General features: G+C 46.3%; 1 protein-coding gene and 1 pseudogene across 3 annotated transcripts; both read left to right on the plus strand.

Moving 5' to 3' along the window:
- Positions 1-203: 203 nt before the first annotated feature.
- Positions 204-5,009, plus strand: LOC120651291 (arginine/serine-rich coiled-coil protein 2-like). Of its 3 annotated transcripts, XM_039928748.1 has the most exons (8): positions 213-350; positions 496-576; positions 750-823; positions 2,903-3,585; positions 3,672-3,779; positions 4,119-4,222; positions 4,387-4,455; positions 4,605-5,009. In XM_039928748.1, exons 4-8 carry the CDS (start codon positions 2,904-2,906, stop codon positions 4,764-4,766), a joined length of 1,125 nt encoding a protein of 374 aa, XP_039784682.1. In that variant the 5' UTR covers positions 213-350; positions 496-576; positions 750-823; position 2,903; the 3' UTR covers positions 4,767-5,009. The 3 variants fall into 3 exon arrangements, with proteins under 3 accessions (XP_039784681.1, XP_039784682.1, XP_039784683.1); XM_039928747.1 differs by lacking the exon at positions 750-823 and having other exon boundaries at positions 204-350; XM_039928749.1 differs by lacking the exon at positions 750-823 and having other exon boundaries at positions 4,568-4,981.
- Positions 5,010-10,352: 5,343 nt separating this feature from the next.
- Positions 10,353-18,964, plus strand: LOC120651292 (annotated as a pseudogene).
- The last annotated feature ends 1,295 nt before the right edge of the window (positions 18,965-20,259 follow it).

The following is a 20,259-nucleotide window of genomic DNA, read 5'->3' on the forward strand; positions in this document are numbered from 1 at the left end:
TGTATGTTTTATTTTTTTCTTTTGCTAGAAAAGGAGGCTACCGAACTGCCTATGTGCAGCAATTTTGAAAAGTAGCAAGGCTGTACCGTAGCCCGTAGGGCTATATTACTGTAATATAGCGGAGTCCATAAATAAATTAAATTTTTAACAATCTACAATCTAATTATATTTAAATATATAAATGTTCTTTAAAATGCCACATCATCGCTGGTATAAAGAAAAATAGATGAAATCTCCGCTCGCCTCGACTCCGCCCTCTCCCTCGCAAGCACGCAGGTCTCCTCTCTCGCGCCGCCGCCGCAAAATCCACGCCTCCACGCCGGTGACTCCTGCTGCGCCGCATCTCACTGGTGAGGACCATCCATCCTCTCTCGCTCTCGCTCTCGCTCTCCCTCTCCCTCTCCCTCTCGCTCTCGCTCTCCCTCTCCCTCCTGCATCCGCCCCACCCCAACATTTTCCCTGAACCCTAACATGTCATGTTCTTGATTTTGACAGAATTCTCAGCGGAAGCGCAAGCTCCGCGAGGGGACCCGAGGGAGAATACGACCTGCATCAATCGGATTGCGGATCTGTAAGGTTTGTGATCTTCCTACCCCTCCGAGTGCCTTCTGTGAAAGTGGTGTCTGATTTTGCATCCCGTTGAGTTCTTTGTTTTTTTTGTGAGAGAGAGAATTTTGCTGAGACAAATTCATGTTGTGAGGATGCTATGATAGCTTTTCTCATATGTCATTCTTGCTTGATAGTTGCAGAAAAATCTGACTCATGGTACTGGATTAAACAGCTTAATTCATTTGTCTGATCTGCCGCTTTATTTCTCTGCATGGTGAGTGATGCTTTTTTATTGAATGTGGCCTTGCCTGTTTGTTTGGGTTGAAGTAGAGATATGCCTTGTAGTACTATGGTTCCTTTCTAATTTTATAATGCGCTATTTTTTCACAGCAATATGGCTCCTCTTCCATTAACTACGTGAATGAAAAAGAGAAATTTGGCCCTTAAATACATGATGTCTTCCATCCTGCTTATGTATTATTATATCTTGGCATTATCAGTACTGTCATATATGTAGCTAGCTGGACTGTCATATAAGTAGCTAACGGACAGCTAGCTCAGGGGTTGGGGAGAGTGACTGCTGTTGGATCATCCACTGGACAGGGTTTCCTTCCTCATTAGCAGCTTATGGGAGGCTAGTAGTAGTAGCTTAGTTTACTTGACGCTGTTGATTATGTTATCAGTCGTTTGTGGGGTATGTGTGTTGGAGACTTATTATGCATGGTTGTCGTGGTGTTTTCAATTGTAATCTCCTTCCCGTTTAGTTGAAGAAAATATTTGCATGGGAGCTTTACCCTTTGCAGATGCAAGAACATTGTTTTTGAGCTGTACTAGCTGTTTCTATTTTTTTTAACCTATCAAGTACTATAGTATGCAATGATGTTAGTGTGTGCTCTTGCATCTGTTTGCTCCAGCTGGGCTTTGATTCGTGCAGCAAACATATGTTGGATAGAGAACCAACAACATTGGCTGGCTATAATTATCTAATAGTGCCATTTACATTATTTGTTCTGCCTTGGATTTGCATTGACACTTTGCTCCTTGCGATCCAGTGTAGCGATCCAGTGTCATGTGGGGCCGCCATTACCAGGGACGTGGCCACGCACAGCAACAACAGGCGCTGGCCACAGGTGGTTCGGCTGAGATTTAGGCTAGATTAGTGGGATTGGTTTCCAGTTTGTTAGCAGGCCAAGTGCCTATTTAATGGTTGTAAGGATCACTCTTGAGGATTAAGAAAGATCAATCTATTCCTAACCTCCCTCTTCTCCTCTTAATCTCAGCCCCTTCACCATTGCATGCTCAGGCCAAAACCCTAGCGCATCTATCAGCTCGGGCTACGAACTCCGTAGCCGGGGTCCCTCTGTCCTGGGCGCTAAGGCCCTTGACATCCAAATTTTGCCTTTACTTCTTTTTCTTTGTTGGAAGGTATGATTTCCGTGAATCAGTGTTCTAGTTTTGAACCGTACTATTTTTTAACACACTAATGATCATCTTCCATTAACTACACGTATATGAAAGAGAAATATGTCTTCCGTGATCATGCTTATATATTATTGCATCTTGTTTTAGAACACATCCGGGGTTGCTAATTTTATCATCTAGATACTGTCATATTACCTTGCCTCTGTTACATCCAAATCCTTATTGCACATATGTTTGTAATTTTTTTCTCTTCATTAGAGGAGGCTCAAAGGAAGAAATGACGAGTAAGCATCAAATTTCGCTAGGAATTTCAGGTGCTAGATTGTTCATATAAACTTCTGAATTTGCCAATCATTTGAAGTTGAAGCTCAAGACATGTTATTGTGTCATCTTTCTGAATTTTTTATCGTTTTGAAGCTCAAAACATATTCAGCACAGAACTTGTCATAACTTTTGAACTTTATTTCACTTTCCCTTGGAACTTCTTATATACCACATAGTTTTTAATTTAAATGTTCCTCGATGGCTGTTAATTGGCCTGCTCAGCGTCTTCTCTCTTCAATAGAATCAGGAGCCTGCTGTGCTGTAAGCTCGACAAAATGTTCTCCTGCTGATTTGGAGACCATGGATGCTTTGTGATGTATGTGCTGTTCTGTAAGTGTTACTTCAAATCAGCAGCCTGCTGCTGTTCATTACTATTGTTCCCAGCCAAACACAGAAAGGAACTGAATAACGTTACCCAAGGCCACCAAACAGAATCTGGGAATCGTTACTCTGTAACAGATAGCAGGGGTAGCTGATAACATTATCGTTGCCACCCCATTGGCTGAACCAAACACTATCTTGGTTTTAAGACTGATTTATCCACTTCATAGTCTAGTATATACAAACTATTGTGTTAGTGTTAACTGATAGATGCTCCTGAGTGCAGGATGAATTCTAAGCGTAGGAGGAGTCATAGTCCAGTTGAATACAAGGAAGGTCGTGATAAAGATTATGAGACTTCAGGAAGAAAGGATAACTCAAGAGATCTAGAAGAGTCAAAAGATACTAGATTAGGAAGAGGTCATGATTCGGGTAGGCACACTGATAGGCATTCCTTTGGAACATCGCGTGACTCTAAGAGGCATGATGACTATAGGAGGTACCATGATAAGTACAGTGATGATTATGGTAGGAGCCATCCGAGAGCCCCTCGGTCAGATCGCGAATCAAGGGCTGATACCAATTATGATCACTCAAAGCGTGACTACACATCTGGTAGATCACGTGGTGACCAGCGAGATGTTGACAGTAGGTATGGAGAGAAATCTGTCAGTCGAGATCAGCGGAGTATAAATGAAAGAAGAAAGCAAGACTCTCCTCGTGCCTATCAAAGGAATGATATTGGAGAGTACAACAAATATACAGATGCAAGAAACCAAGAGTACAGAGGTTATGGAGATGATAGAGATCATTGCAGGTTTGTTGATAAGAACAAGGAAACTATTAAGGAGGATGAAGTCCTGAAGAAGAGAGATGGAAAAGAAATTGAGAAAGAAGCTTTGGTCGAAACTAGGGAGAAGAGAAGAGGTCTGTTCAGTTCAACTGGGATGAATACTGATAACCCAGGGGGTTAGTTGATTTTTTTATTCCTTAACTTTCTTGTTGCTGCATAATTTTAAATATACACTCTCAGGTTCAAGTTATGAATTCTACAGATGCCAAACTATCCTTAGTCACAAATGAAGCGTTGGATAACTCTGCAGCAACCTTAGATGATGGTGTGAATGCAGCTAAAGTTGCAGCTATGAAAGCTGCTGAATTAGGTAAGCATTTCCTCATGGTCATCATGTTTCAACAATTTGTCCATTCCTGTCTTACCTTCAAGACTTGTTTTCTCCTTAGCTGATTGATTTTTCTTTTGTGCTTGTCTTTACATTGGTGCGTTCAGCTATCAACAATGCTGCTTGGTATAAAGAAAAGGGAAAATTGTATTTCTTGATTTTGATGGTCTGAACATTGCACTGAGCGCTGATAATTGATACATAAGAAACTATTTTTCCATACTTCCATGATGGCATCCAGTGAGATGGCGATGATAGTAATCTCTTCCCTGACAATTTGAGTAGTAGCTTGCATCATTGACCATCCCTGCTTTATGGCAGTGAATAGGAATATTGCTGCATTTGGTGCGGGTACTGGGCGCCTATCCACTGATCAGAAGAAAAAGCTTCTTTGGGGCAACAAAAAGAGCAATCCTTCGGAGGAGGTAAGCATCCAGTCAGTGAATGGGTGATAATAATAATAATAATAATAATAATAATAATAATAACTAATAATAATAATAATAACTATATTATTATTATATTATTATTCATTTCATTCAGTTTGTTATAGACAAGTTATCATCTGTTTTTATTGGTGATACTACAGACAAGTAATCGCTGGGACTTAAATTTGTTTTCTGATCGTGAACGCCAAGAGAAATTTAACAAACTCATGGTAATTCCTCTACTTCATGATGTTTTTTTTAATATTTCTGTTCTTCCAAACCTCTTCAATTTTTAGCAGAGCATATACCTTACTACTCTGCCATGCACTAACACTGTTTTAGAGTCTGAGGATGCCTTGGTGGCTATGTCCTATTGCAGGGTGTGAAGAGCAGTGCCCCGGTTCAGGAGAAAAAGGTTGAGAACATGGACGGGAGCTCAGACGAAGCCAAGAAGCTGGAGGAGCTCGATACCAACCTAGAGAAGCATTATATAGCAGGACTCCGCCGAAGAGATGGCAGGACTGTTGGTCTTGGTCTCTAGGGCACTCTGCTTGCAAATGCTATGGAATCGGAAAATTCGAAAGCCTGCTATGTATAATTTTTTATGGCTTGTTTATCCTGGCACGCAGACAGTTAACTACCTGTTTTATTTAGTTACCTATGTTACTGTGTAACTTATCATTCTGGAGGACTGGTGCACTTGTATGTTTGCTTATTATTGATCACAAGCACGACTGCAGCTATTCCTAACAGCAATTGTTGTTTTCTAAGATCTTCAGCAAGATGAGTCTAGCTTTCTTATTGTTAAAGTGGAAGAGTTCAGCGTCACCATGTCTCTAGTTTCTCTCATTTCTCTACATTTGAGTAGGCTTAGGGTGTGTTTGGTTGAGCTTTCAACCCTCGCTTTTGCTTCTAAAAAAAGCCAAAGGCCAATCAAAGGAAAGGGCAATTTCTCTGCTGGGCGCCAGTAAAAAAAGGTTTTTAGGTGTTTTTACCCCTGCTTTGGAGTGCGATTGTGGTTTTGTCCTCATTTTTTTATCTTTGTTATTTTGCCTTTTATTTTTCATAAGTTGTTGTGGTTTTTTCCTTAATTTTTGCATATTTGCTCCTATTTTGACCATTGATTAAGGATAAAATCACACTAAATTGTGAATAGTAAAGGACAAAATTATAAAGTTAAAAAAATGAGGGCAAAATCACAATTACACTTCAAATTAGGGGTAAGAACACAAATGCCTCGTAAAAAAAAGTAATAGCTTTCTTTTAGCTCAATCTTCATAGCAGCTCCTTGTGCTTTTGTTGTGACGACTAACTTTTGCTCATAATTACTCATATGCCACTGATTATAAATGTATCTTTTGTTTCTTTTTTTCCTTTCCCCACCGAACTACTCTCTCCCACCAGCATTAGTTAGTCACGAAAAAAAGAAGCAATGCTCTTGGGCGTCACGTGTGGAGGACTTCGGTTGTCAGCTAGGGTTTATGCTGACACCGAGGCTCCAGCGTCCTAGCGAGCCCTATCCAGCCGCGCTCCCTCCATCCCAGCCCTCAGCTCGGCACTCCTCGTGCCCTGCCCCCTCTCCGTTTCTGCTCTCTTCGCCGGCACTGTCCAGACACAAATAGGAGTGGTAATGGATCCTGGCCCTAGTGGTCTCTTCACAACCGAATTTGGCTTTTACATATTTTTAGCTCAAATTTGTATAAGATTAGAGCCAAACCTTTTTAGTGCTTTGCCCTTAGATTATCCAAGTCAAATTTTTAAGGCCCTCCCACATGGCTTTCCTCTCAATTGAAGCCTCTCGTCTGCCCTCATCTTTGAACTTCCCCATTAGGCTTCTGGACTTCAAAAGGGACAGAAAGGACCATTGTGCAAATACTGCTTGGTGTACCGATACCCCATTTGACCAATAATGGGTTATGAGGTGTATGCATGGGTCGACCAAGGTACTTTTATAAGATGTTTCGGATGAGTCCTGAGGTTTTCATATCACTTCATGAGTTGCTAATCTACATCAACTATTAGTGTTTTATCAATGGAGTCATAGGCGATGTTCTTGTGGATTGTTGGAGGACCCCAAGCATTTGCACAAGCTGAAGATCATTTTACACAGTTGCTCTAAACAGTTCACACCAAGTTTTATGAAAGTATTGAATTGTGTGCGCAAGTTAACAAAGGACAATATCAAACCAATTTAGCAAAGAACAATATCACGTAGTGAAGTTGAAGTAACAGTAGAGGAAGTGGTTAACAATACATATCGACATGGATATACATCTCAGAATGTTCTAGCTATTTGTGACTTTGACATGAGAATTAGAGCTTCTTTGGGAGGGCTCCAGCTCTGGCTCCCTCGACAGCTCCTGCTGGAGTCCTACCAAACGCTCTTGGAGGTGGAGCAGCTCTGCCCAAACGTTGTAAGAGCCGCGGGAATGGCTTTGCCTCTGAGAAGGTGATGCAGGCGGAGCCACAAAAATCAGCACCGCCAGCTCTAGCTCCGTCCTTCCTGCACTGAGTAGGAGCCCTCCCAAAGGTGCCTTTATCTTCGTTGTTGCTGGTTGGCCAGGTTCTACACATGACACATGGATCCTCAATCATGCGTTAGCCAACTTTTATTCTTTTCGTGTGCCTTCTAAAGATAAAAATGGTGACTTACAAAGTAATCAATACTTCTTTTGTTATTTTCTTTTGCTGGTCGTACTTTTGTAGAAAATATTATCCTGTGAACTCTGTCCAAACCGAACAGGACACCTTGTCCCTTTCAAAGCAAGCACATATCATATTCCAGAATTTCACCATCATTCTGGGTGTCCTCCGAGCAAGGAAAATACCTCTCGAATCAGAAGTGATGTATTTTTTAAAGGCATCCCTAGTTTCTCTACTCGTATTCAAAAGCATATCATTCTTGCTTGTATAGCTGTACGGTCGAGATAGAGGACTAGAGGGGGTGAACAGTTTTTTTTGTAAAAACTAAAATGTTGCCAGCTAACCGAAACAAAAGCGGACTTAAGCTAATCGGTCTAGCCAAGACTATACTCCTCTATCTATTACTTGCACCTTACAAAAAGATCCTAATTGAGCAACTAAGATATCGGACTAGGTAGAGCTCACCTAAGGAAAACTAGTTTGTAAGGTCACACAAACCTAAGCAGTAGTACTCAAACAAAGAGGGAGCTCCTACCGATACTAGTATATAAAGCGAACAAAGTCTAAGCACAACTAGAACCTACTCCAACTAGCAAAGCTACACAAGCTAAACTAGAGAGCTTACAACAACTTAGCTACACAAACTAACCAAGGCTACTTAGCCACACAAGTTAACTAGCACAAGAGAGAAAATTATTTTACTACATAAGTAAACTAGTTACACAAGAGTAACTACAACTCACGAGCACAAGTATATGAGCAAGTAAATACAAGCTAGTGAAGAGAATTTCAAACCAACAGGAAGAAAAGTTAATACAGTGATTTTTATCCTGAGGTTCGGTGGTTTGCCAACCACTTAATCCATGTTGAGGCAAGCTCAAGGATGACGCCGGTCCTCTTGCTAGTGGTGACTCTCAATTCACACTCTCCCACGTGAAGTTCTCACACGAGCTCTAGCACTCAACCCAGCCAGACCACTTGATGCTCTTCACACCTCGATTCAACTAGAGTTGCTCTTCACGTCTCCAGTAGGGCGAGTACAATACCCTCCACAATCACGGTTCCAGAGCCTTGCACAATCTTCTTGCAAGCTTCATGGAGACACCACCACCACCAAGCTGTCTAGGAGGTGGCAACCTCCAAGAGTAACAAGCACCACAAGCTTGCAACTCGATCACCTAGTGCAAACTCTTGCAATCTCTCAATGCAACACACTAGAATTGTTCTCTCACTTAGCGAATATGATTAGCACTAGCCACAAGTGAGTTGGAGGGCTTCCAAGCACTCTCACACAAGGGCACCAAGTCCCCAAGGTGCTCAACCCTTCAAATGGCCGGCCACCACCTCTATAGAGGAAGGACTCGAACTAGACGTTACACTCAAATCCCGTGAAAACAGAGCATTCACGGATTGTCAGCCTCATAGAAACCAGACTGTTCGCCACTCAACCCCAACGGCTAGAACTACAATGATTGCATGTCAGAGTCGACCATTAGAGCCCGGGCGGACCGTTCGCGGTTAAAAACTCTAAGCATACCGAGTTGAAAACATCTCTGACTAAATCTAGAAGTGACCGGCAGACTGTTCGCTCCCCAGGGGCGGACCGTCCGCCGTTCAACCTACCCGCCTCACCGGAAACAACAGAGTTTCTATCCAAGAATTTTCAACAGGTGGCGGATTGTCCGTCCCCAAGGGCTGGACGGTCTGCGGTACAATCTGGAAGAAAACCCAGAGCCCAAAACGGTTCTGTTCGAGCTGAAACAAGAACCAATGGACTATCTGCTCCCTAGTAGTGGACTGTCCGCTGGTTCATTTCCAGCAAAACCGATCATCGGTAAAACACTCATAACTTTTAACTCCTTCAACCAAATTAGGTGTGGACTATATGGAAAGCTTATTCAGATGACTACGCAACCCAACTAAATGAAGGATCCAAAACAAAATGGGTCGACCTAGAAATTCATTCCAAGATCCAACCCAAAGTTAGGAGTACAACAAAATACCTTTTTGCCAACTCCAAATGATCTCCCACGGGATGATCAATGCCTTTAAGCCTTAGTTAGCATTTTCAAATCATTTTTGTATAACATTCAACGCCGCTCGATCCTAGCAATGTATGCAAAGTTAGATCGCTCAAGTGGCACTAGATGACCGATATGCAAACAAGTTTGCCCATCTTAATAGTATGGCCATCTATCCTAAATCCGGTCATACACTTCTCTATACACCTATGACTGGTGAAATGAAATGCTCTACAAGTTATATCTTTACCTTGTACATTCTATTTCATCTTTTCAAATATTGATGCCAACAAGCACTAACCTCCATTAAGCTTTTTGATCATCATCATGAGTCAACACAAGCTTAAATAACAAATAGCTAAATCAATTGAACTAAATTACGGTAAAAACTAACAACAAGTAGCTAACAAATTAGATCACAATAAAGAAAAGTTGGGTTGCGTAGTCATCTATTTTGTTTTGGATAGAACAAGCTGCAGATAGCAGAGCTACTCTCCACTTCTCCAGCAGGCAGCAGGGTCGAGGCAGGCCACCACCTAGGACGTCGTGGACAGAGCACCAGGTTATCGGGCTAGGAGCGGGGCTAGTTTTTTCCACCCGCATGTTTGGTCGTCTGCTTGTGGAGCCTTGGGGCGCTAGGTCAAGGCCGTAATGGAACCACTGCCCTACCGTCGGGGAGCGCCGGGAGGCAGGGGAGCGGATGAGCTGTGGAGCGGAGCGGAGCGGAGCGCGGTGCGGGACTCCAACTTCCCGCACGGGATACAGGTCCAGCAGGAGGAGGCAGTTATGCTTGCACCAGCCTCAGCCTAGGGTATTTCGCACCATATCCGTGCCACCCACCGGCTCCACCAGTGCCGACCACCGTTGGCAGGTGGTAACAACTAGTGGCCCTTGTTTATACGTCTAGTCTATAGTCCTATTTGACATAGTTTATTTTGGTTTCAGCTTCATTTATTTCACGATACCGTAACATGAAGCTATTTTATAAACTCGTGCTAAAATAAACTAAATCAGACCAATCAGTTATTTTTGTTTTGACATCACCTATAAAGTTGTTTTACCATTAGCTATATATCAAACGGGACCTAGGCCCTGTTTAGATGCGAAATTTTTTAGGTGTAAAATACTATAGTACTTTTGTTTGTATTTGGTAATTATTATTCTATTATAGATTAATTAGACTCAAAAATTTCGTCTCGCAAATTATAAACAAACTATGTAATTAGTTATTTTATTTAGCTATATTTAATATTTCATGTATGTGTTAAAATATTTAATGTGATGAAGAATTTTGTAAAATTTTAAAATTTTAAAAGCAACTAAACAAGACCCTGTAAACAAAACATAGATCCCTCTAGCCCCACCCCAACAACGCACACGACACGACGTGGTGTCTCCCTCGCCGGTCGCCGCAACTGCCTCCCACTCGTGCTCCACTTGCCAAGACGCGGTCTATGCACCACCATCCCCTCCCTCCATCGAACCGCCGTCCCGTAAAGGAGCCTCCAGCTTCCCAATACCGCGCCCCCCTCCCAAATCGCGCGTCACTTCCTCTCCTCCACGCCGCCGCGATGCCGCCGGCCACGGCACCGGCGAGCTCCACCCCGGTACACCAATCGCTTGTGCGGGTCCTCCACCCGGGAGGGGGCCATACGACGGGGCCAGTGGTGTACTGGATGCTGCGGGACCAGCGTCTGGCGGACAACTGGGCCCTCCTCCACGCGGCCGGCCTTGCCGCTGCGTCCGCCCCCGCGGCTCCGGTCGCCATCGCATTCGCTCTATTCCCGCACCCTTCCTCCTCGGCGCGCGCCGCCGCCACCTGGGGTTCCTCCTACGCGGCCTCCGGCGCCTCGCCGCCGACGCGCGTGCCCGCGGCCTCCCGTTCTTTCTCCTCGAGGGCGGGCCTGCGGAAGTGCCGGCGCTGGTGCGGCGGCTCGGAGCATCTGCGCTCGTCGCCGACTTCTCGCCGCTGAGGCCAGTGCGTGAGGCACTGGAAGCCGTCGTCGGTGAGCCGCGGCGCGACGTCGCCGACATGGCCGTGCACCAGGTGAGTGCACTGGAATCCCTCGAAAGTTACTCCAAAACGGATTGAGTTCGGTGGATACGTGGTCAGAACGCTGTGGCGTTCACGCAGGTGGACGCACATAACTTGGTACCCGTCTGGGCGGCGTCGGGAAAGCTGGAGTATTCGGCCAAAACCTTCAGAGGCAAGGTGAGCAAGGTGATGGACGAGTACCTGCTGGAGTACCCCGAGTTGCCGGCGTTGATGCCATGGGATGGGGAGCAACCCGTGGATGTTGACTGGGACGCGCTGATCTACAGGATTTGCAGGTGTGGCAGGGTTCTGGTCTGGCAGTGTATTGGGTGACAATTTCATCTGGAGTGTATGCATAGAATTGTTAATGACTAATGAGGTTTATATGATTCTGCATTCACGGAGCAGTGAGGCGGAAAATATGCCGGAGATTGATTGGTGCGAGCCGGGGGAGGCTGCAGCAATGGAGGTGCTTCTTGGGAGTAAGGATGGGTTCTTGACGAAGAGGATCAAGAACTATGACATGGGCAGGAATGATCCTACAAAGCCACGTGCATTGTCGTGCCTTTCCCCGTACTTGCACTTTGGGCACATTTCAGCACAGCAGTGTGCTCTGGAGGCAAAAAAACGCCTCCATCTTAGTCCAAAGGTGCGCTTGCTTAATTTCATGTTACTCTCTTAGAAGATTAAGAACCATATTAAATGGCTAACAATATATTTCTAGGGCCTAAACAACAAACCTGAACATCAGTGTTATAGCTGAATCCATCTGTCTGAGTCTGACAGTGAATTAATACCATTATGGAATACCTCATCTTTGGATGCAGTCTGTGGATGCATTCTTGGAGGAACTGATAATAAGGAAGGGACTAGCTGACAACTTCTGCTATTACCAGCCTCACTATGATTCACTGGCGGGTGCATGGGAGTGGGCTAGAAAAACATTGATGGATCACGCTGCTGATAAAAGAGAGCATATCTATACATGAGTAAGTGGTATGAGCTAATTTCATTTATCTGCTTGGCATGACTAAGGCAAAAGGATGCTTGATATGGTTATTTGTTAACTGGCATTTTGTTTTGGCTTACAGGAGGGAGCAGTTCGAGAATGCAAATTCATCTGATCCTGTATGTATTAGCATTTTTCTCGTATTCTACTACAGATTTTGAAGTCATTCTGATTACTTCCTGATTGGTTTATGTGTTCTTCATTTTCCAACTTCAGCTGTGGAATGCATCACAGTTGGAGATGGTGCACCTTGGAAAAATGCATTGATTCGTGCGGTACATAATTCATACCTACTTTAATATGCCATGGTTTTTAGCCCATTATGTATTGTTAGATTATTATTTTTGCTGATAGCATGGTATTTGAATTGTCCGACTGTCATGCCATCTTGTTGTACAAATAAAGAACTGAGCATTATTTGGGCTTTGTTTATCTACTTCATGGTAGAATTACTGCATAATACATCAAAATATCTATGTCCTGGCCTCCATCTGCTCATAGGCCTTACAAAAATATCTGAATTGGTGTCAATTGCATGTATTAAGATTTCTCATTATTTATTCATAGTGCTTGGCTAGTTCAAAGACAACTGAATAAATCAAGGTTCTTGTTCCTATTTCAACAATGTAGTCCTTCAATTATAGCTGGTTTAAGTTATCTTTGTAGTACTTGGTTTGTACTAAGTAATTCTCCATGATTTGTGTTGATTTGAATGGAGCTAACTACTGATTACCAACATTTTGTGTACATGTTCTTGATAACAGTAAGCAGTCCATATTTTTTATGTGTCACTTATTCCCCAGCTAATCTTTGTGTCTGTATCATTGATGCTTTATTTCTTCATTGATATTCTCCGTATGAGACTACTTTTGTGTTGATACTGTATTTGTCTTCAGAATGTGTTGGGCCAAAAAGATTCTAGAATGGACCAGTGGACCTGAAGAAGCACTTTCGATAGCAATATATTTGAATGACAAGGTAAATTTATAAGAATGTTTGAGATGCCCAATAGAGATGTACTGTTTTATCTTACTTTTTTGTATCCTATATGATATCAGTTACATTCACTTTGTTACCAACTGAAATATACTTTCAGTGGCCACATTTAGGAACACAAAAGTTTAAAAATTTACTGTCTCTGTAAGTTTCTGATTCCTGAAGTTCTAGTATAAATTTTGCACCTTACTCCCTTGTAATTTGACTGTTTTAGCAAGCCAAAATCACAAAAGAGTTATTGTCTCAAATGTTGTTAAGATTAGTTACTTTTATTGCTATTTCATTGTCGGTACACTCAGATAGGGGTACCTTCTCCTACAAGACAAGGACGAAGGCGCTCAGGAGCGGCAACCACGGACCACGGGCCTGGACCCCCGTGGACAGGTCCCGAACCTCCGCGGGCCGGACCTGGGCCTCTACAAGTGGAAGCCGGACCTCCAGGAGGCCTGAGTCATCAAGCCAGCCAGGCGCAAGCCTTGGGACCTCCGCTCCCCGCTCGGGCAGGGGTCCAGAGCCGCCACGTGCCCCTGTGGGCGCGGCCGCCGACACCCGGGTCCGGTGCCGCCACGTGTCCCACAGGCGCGAGTCTTCCGTCTGAAGCCAGCCCTCCTGCCGCATTAAATGATGGTGGTTGAGGCGTGCGCTGCCAGAGCAGGGCATGGGATGCCCACTCACGGGTTGGACTGGCGTGACATGACAACACGGTAAGCCTGCCTGTTTCCAAGGCAGCTCGTCTATTACCGAGGCACGCAGCAGTGTCTCAGCGCGCGCCGCGCGCATGGGCGACAAGTCATGATAACCAGCTACTAACTGAAGCAACGCACGGAAGCCAACGACAAGATCTCCGGATCTGAGGCATTGAAGGCCAAAATATAGTTTATAATACATCGCCGAGCCCACCTGTCGGGGTCATGCTCAGTGTACTGTTCCCCTTGGGCTTATAAAAGGGAGAGCACGAGGTTCAAGTCCACGAAAAACCAAGACAACTGAGTCACAACACTCAGAACACTCTGAACATATCCTCCCTCTCGGGCTCGGAGAGCACACTCTGGGGACAGGCAATACAACACAAAGTGGACATAGGGTATTACGCTCCGGCGGCCCGAACCACTCTAAATCATTGTGTGCTTCTCGCATTCATTCGCCTCTAGATCGAGCACTCCTTGATTGCTCTCAAGCTCATCGTACACTTAGGATTAGCCGGGTGCAATCCGCCACCCGGCTGGAGAAATCCTCCGACATTTGGCGCGCCAGGTAGGGGCTAGCTTGGTTTCCACTTGATCGCCCACTTGGCATCTCCATGGCTCGGATTGTCGAGTTCCATGACCACCCGATGGGGGTGGGCGCGGCGACACCCGAGCCGCAGGCCTCTCGCCGTCCAACGCCGAGGGCTGCTGCCCACGGCGCGCAGTAGCGTGCAGCGGAGCATGCCCCCAGAGCCCTCGCGCAGGTCGCTCTGAGCGAGCCGTTAGCCGCGGATAGGGAGCTGCTCCGCAACCCGCCAGAACTGGCGGTCTCGCCGGACGTGATGAGACAGTGGCGTGACGACATCGACCGCCTCATCATCCTGGCCCAGGCCACCCCCGGCTCCACGGGGACTGGGTCGGGACAGCGACGACGACAGGGCGGCGCACCAACCTCTGCGCGCTTTCCTACAGTGGGAAGCGTGCGGACAGTTGATCTGCGGGCAGAACTCAACTGTAGGCGTGCGGGAGAGGACGCCCGTGTCTCCATGGAGCGGGCACGTGAACGCCGGCTCAACATCGAGGGTCAGAACCTCGACGCCGATCTCGGCGCGGCGGCACCAAGGTCCCAGGGTCATATTCAGACCCCAATGGCTGGTGTGGGCTGCGTCGCGCTCGCGGAGCATCTCCGCGCGGTGGCCTGGCCACCCAAGTTCCGGCCGCACCTGCCGGAGAAGTACGACGGGACGACCAACCCGTCGGAATTCCTGCAGGTCTACATCACCGTCATCACGGCGGCTGGGGGTAACGACGCGGTCATGGCGAGTTACTTCCATGTAGTCTTGACCGGGCCAGCCCGAACTTGGCTCATGAACCTCTCCCCTGGGTCGATCCAATCCTGGGGTGAGCTCTGCGCGCTGTTCTCGGCGAACTTCGCCAGCGCGTACCAGCAGCACGGTGTGGAGACCCATCTCCATGTCGTGAGGCAGCAACCCGGGGAGTTGCTCCGGGCCTTCATCTCCCGCTTCACCAAGGTACGTGGAACCATTCCCAGTATTTCTGATGCATCTATTATCACGGCTTTCCGACAGGGGGTCCGTGACGAGAAGATACTGGAGAAGCTGACCACACACCAAGTGGAAACTGTTGCCACCTTATTTGCCTTGGCGGACAAGTGCGCCAGGGCCGCTGAGGGCCGTGCATGGCACTCGGCCCCTCAAGATACGCCCGGGGGCCAGAACTCGCGCGGCAAGCGCCCGCGTCAGCAGGATAGCGACAGCGGGTCATGCTCTCCCAGCTCGTCATCAAGCAGGTCTGGGGGGAGCACAGCTTCAACAAATCCCAGCTCGCAGCATACCTCACTCATGTGAGGAAGCCCGCTCCGGCGGAAAGCCGACTCCGGTCGCACCAAGACCGCTCCGGCGGAAAGCCCACTCCGGTCGCACTAAGCCGACTCTGGTGGCTCTCTCCGATGTTAAGCCGACTCCGGTTGCACCACCGACTCTACATCTCTGTAAGTCCTACCCTTAGAGGTCCAGCAGGGAATAAAACTTTTTCCTTTGTAACTAGGTAGTACTTCCGTGTGGTCCAGTCCAGTGAGCCTCCCCAATGGAGGGGTCCGGACCTCTACGAACCAGGTTCAGGGAAGCGTACTCACCCTCCGGGGAGGTCCGGAGTCGTGTAGCCGCTTAGCCTCGTTCCGTACCCTAAGCCTGCATGCTCTACCTCCCTAGGACGAGTACCGTAGTACCTAAGACTGGGGGCCCGGAGGTCCGGACAGCTCCGGCCTCATAAACCCATGTTCTGGCTTATATCGCACATCTCATGTACAACTAGTTATAAAGGAAAAGTTTATTCTCAGTTCGCCTCTAAGGATGTTACATTCCAATTTCAATCTACGCATTCTGTTTGCGCTAACCCCCGCGTGGTTCCCACTCCTGTGTCCGAATTGAGTTGGCTGGCATGTGGTTTAGATGGGGACCACCTCACTGCTAGAGGGGGGTCCGGGTCCTTAGGAACCTGCTTCGGGGAAGATGTATTTGTTCCCGGGAGTGGTCCGGAGCTTTGTGCAGCCGCTTAGCCTGGTTTCGTACCCTAAGCCTGCGCACTCCACCACTCTGTAACAGGTGCCCTAGTATCCAGAATTGCGTACCTAGAGGTCCGGACCTCATTCTAGCTTGAGGGCTGGCCTCCTAAACTCTGTTCCACAGGACCGGCTGCGTATCTCAAAGGACCTCTGCCAACGGGATCCGGAACCACGTGGGCAAGTTACTAAACTCCAGTCTTAAGTTGTGTACAGGACGGGGGGCCAGAGTACCTGGAGACCGGCAGCGCCAGCTACTGGCGTTGCAGGCGTTGAAGGGGACGAATTCCCCCGCGAAGAACACCGGCGCGGTCCGTCCGAGCAGGCGACAACCACGATATGGATTTGGCCCCACCTACGGGTTCATACCTCACTCGCAGGTGGGCCCGGGGGCCTCTGTTGGTACACTCAGATAGTAGTACCCTCTCCTACAAGACAAGGACGAAGACGCTCAGGAGCGGCAACCACGGACCACAGGCCCGGACACCCGCGGACAGGTCCCGAACCTCCGCGGGCCGGACCTGGGCCTCTACAAGTGGAAGCCGGACCTCCAGGAGGCCTGAGTCATCAAGCCAGCCAGGCGCAAGCCTCGGGACCTCCGCTCCCCGCTCGGGCAGGGGTCCGGAGCCGACACGTGCCCTTATGGGCGCGGCCGCCGACCCCCGTGTCCGGTGCCGCCACGTGTCCCACAGGCGCGAGTCTTCCGCCTGAAGCCAGCCCTCCTGCCGCATTAAATGATGGTGGTTGAGGCGTGCGCTTCCAGAGCAGAGCATCGGATGCCTACTCACGGGTTGGACAGGCGTGACATGACAACACGGTAAGCCCGCCTGTTTCCAAGGCGGCTTGTCTGTTACCGAGGCACGAAAACAGTGTTTCAGCGCCGCGCGCATGGGCGACGAGTCATTGTAACCAGCTACTAACTGAAGCAACAGTGCACGCTGCTACAGCAGATTGAGTCAGTAGTTCGGCGCTTCATCATTTCCTCGACGCGCGGCTGCAGAGGCTACACTCTACTCCGACAGGACAGCTCAAGACCATTCCTAGTCAGAAGCTACGCACGGAAGCCGACGACAAGATCTCCGGATTTGAGGCATTGAAGGCCAAAGTGTAGTTTATAATACATCGCCGGGCCCACCTGTCGGTGTCCCGCTCAGTGTACTGCTCCCCTTGGGCTTATAAAAGGGAGAGCACGAGGTTCAAGTCCACGAAAAACCAAGACAACTAAGTCACAACTCTCAGAACACTCTGAACATATCCTCCCTCTCGGGCTCGGAGAGCATACTCTGGGGACAGGCAATACAACACAAAGTGGACGTAGGGTATTACGTTCCGGCGGCTCGAACCACTCTAAATCCTTGTGTGCTTCTCGCATTGATTCGCCTCTTGATCGAACACTCCTTGACTGCCCCCAAGCTCATCCTACACTTAGGATTAGGCGGGTGCAATCCGCCACCCGGCTGAGAAGTCCTCCGACATTCATAATTCATATGCTAAGAGAAGACGATAACAGTTTTAGTGATGAATGGATTCCACATTCTTTACGAAGTAAATTGCATCAGACCTTCCACCAATCTTAGTTCTGTCCTCCTATCTTCTATTTTAATTATTGTGCCATAGTCCTCTGGGGACAAAAGATGTTAAGGTTGCCTGTGACAAGCTGCCGAAGCATCTTTAAATTGGTTTTTTCTTTATGTATACCTTACTGCGCATACCCGTACTGTACATACCTAATGTTCTGTTCATTTCCGTGGTGAATAGATTTGATTTTGTAATAGCAGTTTAGCTTAAGGTATTCAAGTTGGTTTTCTATTAAGTGTGTTATGTAATAGGCTAACAAGTTTATGTTTTGCAGTATCATATAGATGGCAGGGACCCCAATGGCTATGTTGGTTGCATGTGGTCTATATGTGGCCTCCATGATCAGGTTGGTGACCTTGGTTGGGTCACTTCATAAGAGAGACTGCGAAATAGCTGAGTTGCTTTTCCCAAGCACAGAATATATGATTTATGCAGTTCCATATTACCCACATTCTTAAAGCTTACAAATTAAACTAGTCTCAGTGCACAGTTTCATGGCACAGTTACCAAGGCCGAGGACTAGGTAACTGTGCCGGCTGAGTTTCACGTGGATGAAGATCCTCTCTCGTCCCATGAAATTCACTCTCTCCTTGCCATATCAGCAAAATTGATGTTGTGGCATAGAATTTAATGCTATGAAACTCTCCATGAAACTCCTATTGAGACTAGCCTTATGCATTCTTAATTTTTCAGGGTTGGAAGGAGCGCCCAGTATTTGGAAAGATACGTTAAATGAATTATGCTGGTTGCAAGAGAAAATTTGACGTGGATGCTTACATTTTGTATGTTAAAAGATTGGTTGCTCAGGCCAAGAAGAGGAAAGCTGAGGAAGCTCGGGATACAGGGTCAAAGCATCCAAAGTCTTAGGCGATTCAGCAATTGAACATGTCTAAAACTTTGATATAATTTGAATCTGGGGCTAGTCATTGAGACACGGCAAACGGAAGAATTTCCAAGTAGCGATGGACATTTTGCAAAGGTTTATACTCACTGATATTCTCATGATTTCTGATCATTGAAACTTAATTAACATTAAGTCATTAACTGAGATTGGCTGAATTCAAGTGTATTCATTTATGTTAATGCTGTACTGGTTTGAGTGTTAACTAGCATTGTACTTGTGGACAATATGTGACACAGGAATTCAAGTGTATTCATTTATGTTAATGCTGTACTGGTTCGAGTGTTAACTAGCATTGTACTTTTGGACAATATGTGACACTACTAAATTGAGACTCACACATTACAGGAGACTTTTAGTGTAATGTGATGTGCTTGTACCGTGGAATCTCTTAGAGATGTCATTAAATGCAAATTTCTTGAACTTGCATCGATGTGCTGATGATAATGGAGCAACAACATCTTCAGCCAGCAGACCAAGCAGGAGAGCTAGGATTATTGAGAGTCATGGTGATGGTTTGGTTGCAGCACTTGATCGTGACTCTGAAAGGCTTTCCAATGCTATCGAGGAAGCTGCTAAAGGGGAAAAGACCCTGCCAGAGGGGCTGTTTGAAACTGTGGACAACCTTCCAGGTTTTGAACATGATCAAAAGTCTTTTCACTTTGCATACTTGGTCAACAGTCCTCATGTTGCTAGAGCTTTCAACTCCTGCCCTATGATCAAGATAACTTGGTTTTCCAGGTTTGTTAGTGACAACTTTCATGTCTGATGCAATGTGGTATGGACTGTGTTAGACCTCGTGTTGCTAGACCTTTTGGATGTACGATGTATATGGACTGTGGTGGAACTCATGTTGCTAGAGCTTTTGGTTGTATGGAGAGGTAGAGCTCATTCCTGATGCACTGTGGTATGGAATGCGATCTTGTGGTTTGGTTGTCTCAACTTTTGCTTGTACCCATAAACAATACAAGGGGTTAATTATGCATGGAACAATGGATTATGTTATCACGGCATGTTGTCTTTGCATCATTATTATATCTGTGCACTGGTATAAACTCACCAAAAGAGAAAAGTGGGTGATCATAAACATGTCTTCATCCCTATTTCAGCACCCAAATAAGGAGGGCTCCATCCCTCAAATCAAACAAAAAATGGGATCACTCCAACCCTCCAACCAAGCACGTAGCTAGAACCATACCATTCTTAACATTGAGGAGGGAGTCATTTCATCCCACCTTGCTCTGCAACCAAATGCTCCCTATATCTTAGCTTCCAAGATCAATCCTATTTGCACCCTGTAAACTCGAGAAAAATGAAGGTTTTTTTTTACTCTGTTTAGCTAGGCAAGCAGATTTCGATCAAACTTATTATATTAGCAAATTGAACCACAAGCAGCTAATCAAACACAAGCAGCTAATACATGATAGTCACTGGTCCTATCACATCCTCACGTCATCTTGGCGTGCCCAAATTGAATCATCCTTGACATCCACCGATATGTTAGCCAAAATAATAAAACACAACTGAGTTAGTTAGGTTTGTTGTGATGGAACCTGACAAACCTTAGTGTTCTACATCAATCTA

The sequence above is a fragment of the Panicum virgatum genome, chromosome 9K (assembly GCF_016808335.1).
Source record: "Panicum virgatum strain AP13 chromosome 9K, P.virgatum_v5, whole genome shotgun sequence".
Taxonomy (NCBI): Eukaryota; Viridiplantae; Streptophyta; class Magnoliopsida; order Poales; family Poaceae; genus Panicum; species Panicum virgatum.

Coding starts and splice junctions, on each gene's coding strand:
- LOC120651291 (XM_039928747.1), top strand. CDS start 2,904: ATGAATTCTAAGCGTAGGAGGAGTCATAGTCCAGTTGAATACAAGGAA. Junction 3,586..3,671: donor GAATACTGATAACCCAGGGG/GTTAGTTGATTT, acceptor TGAATTCTACAG/ATGCCAAACTATCCTTAGTC. Junction 4,223..4,386: donor AGAGCAATCCTTCGGAGGAG/GTAAGCATCCAG, acceptor GTGATACTACAG/ACAAGTAATCGCTGGGACTT.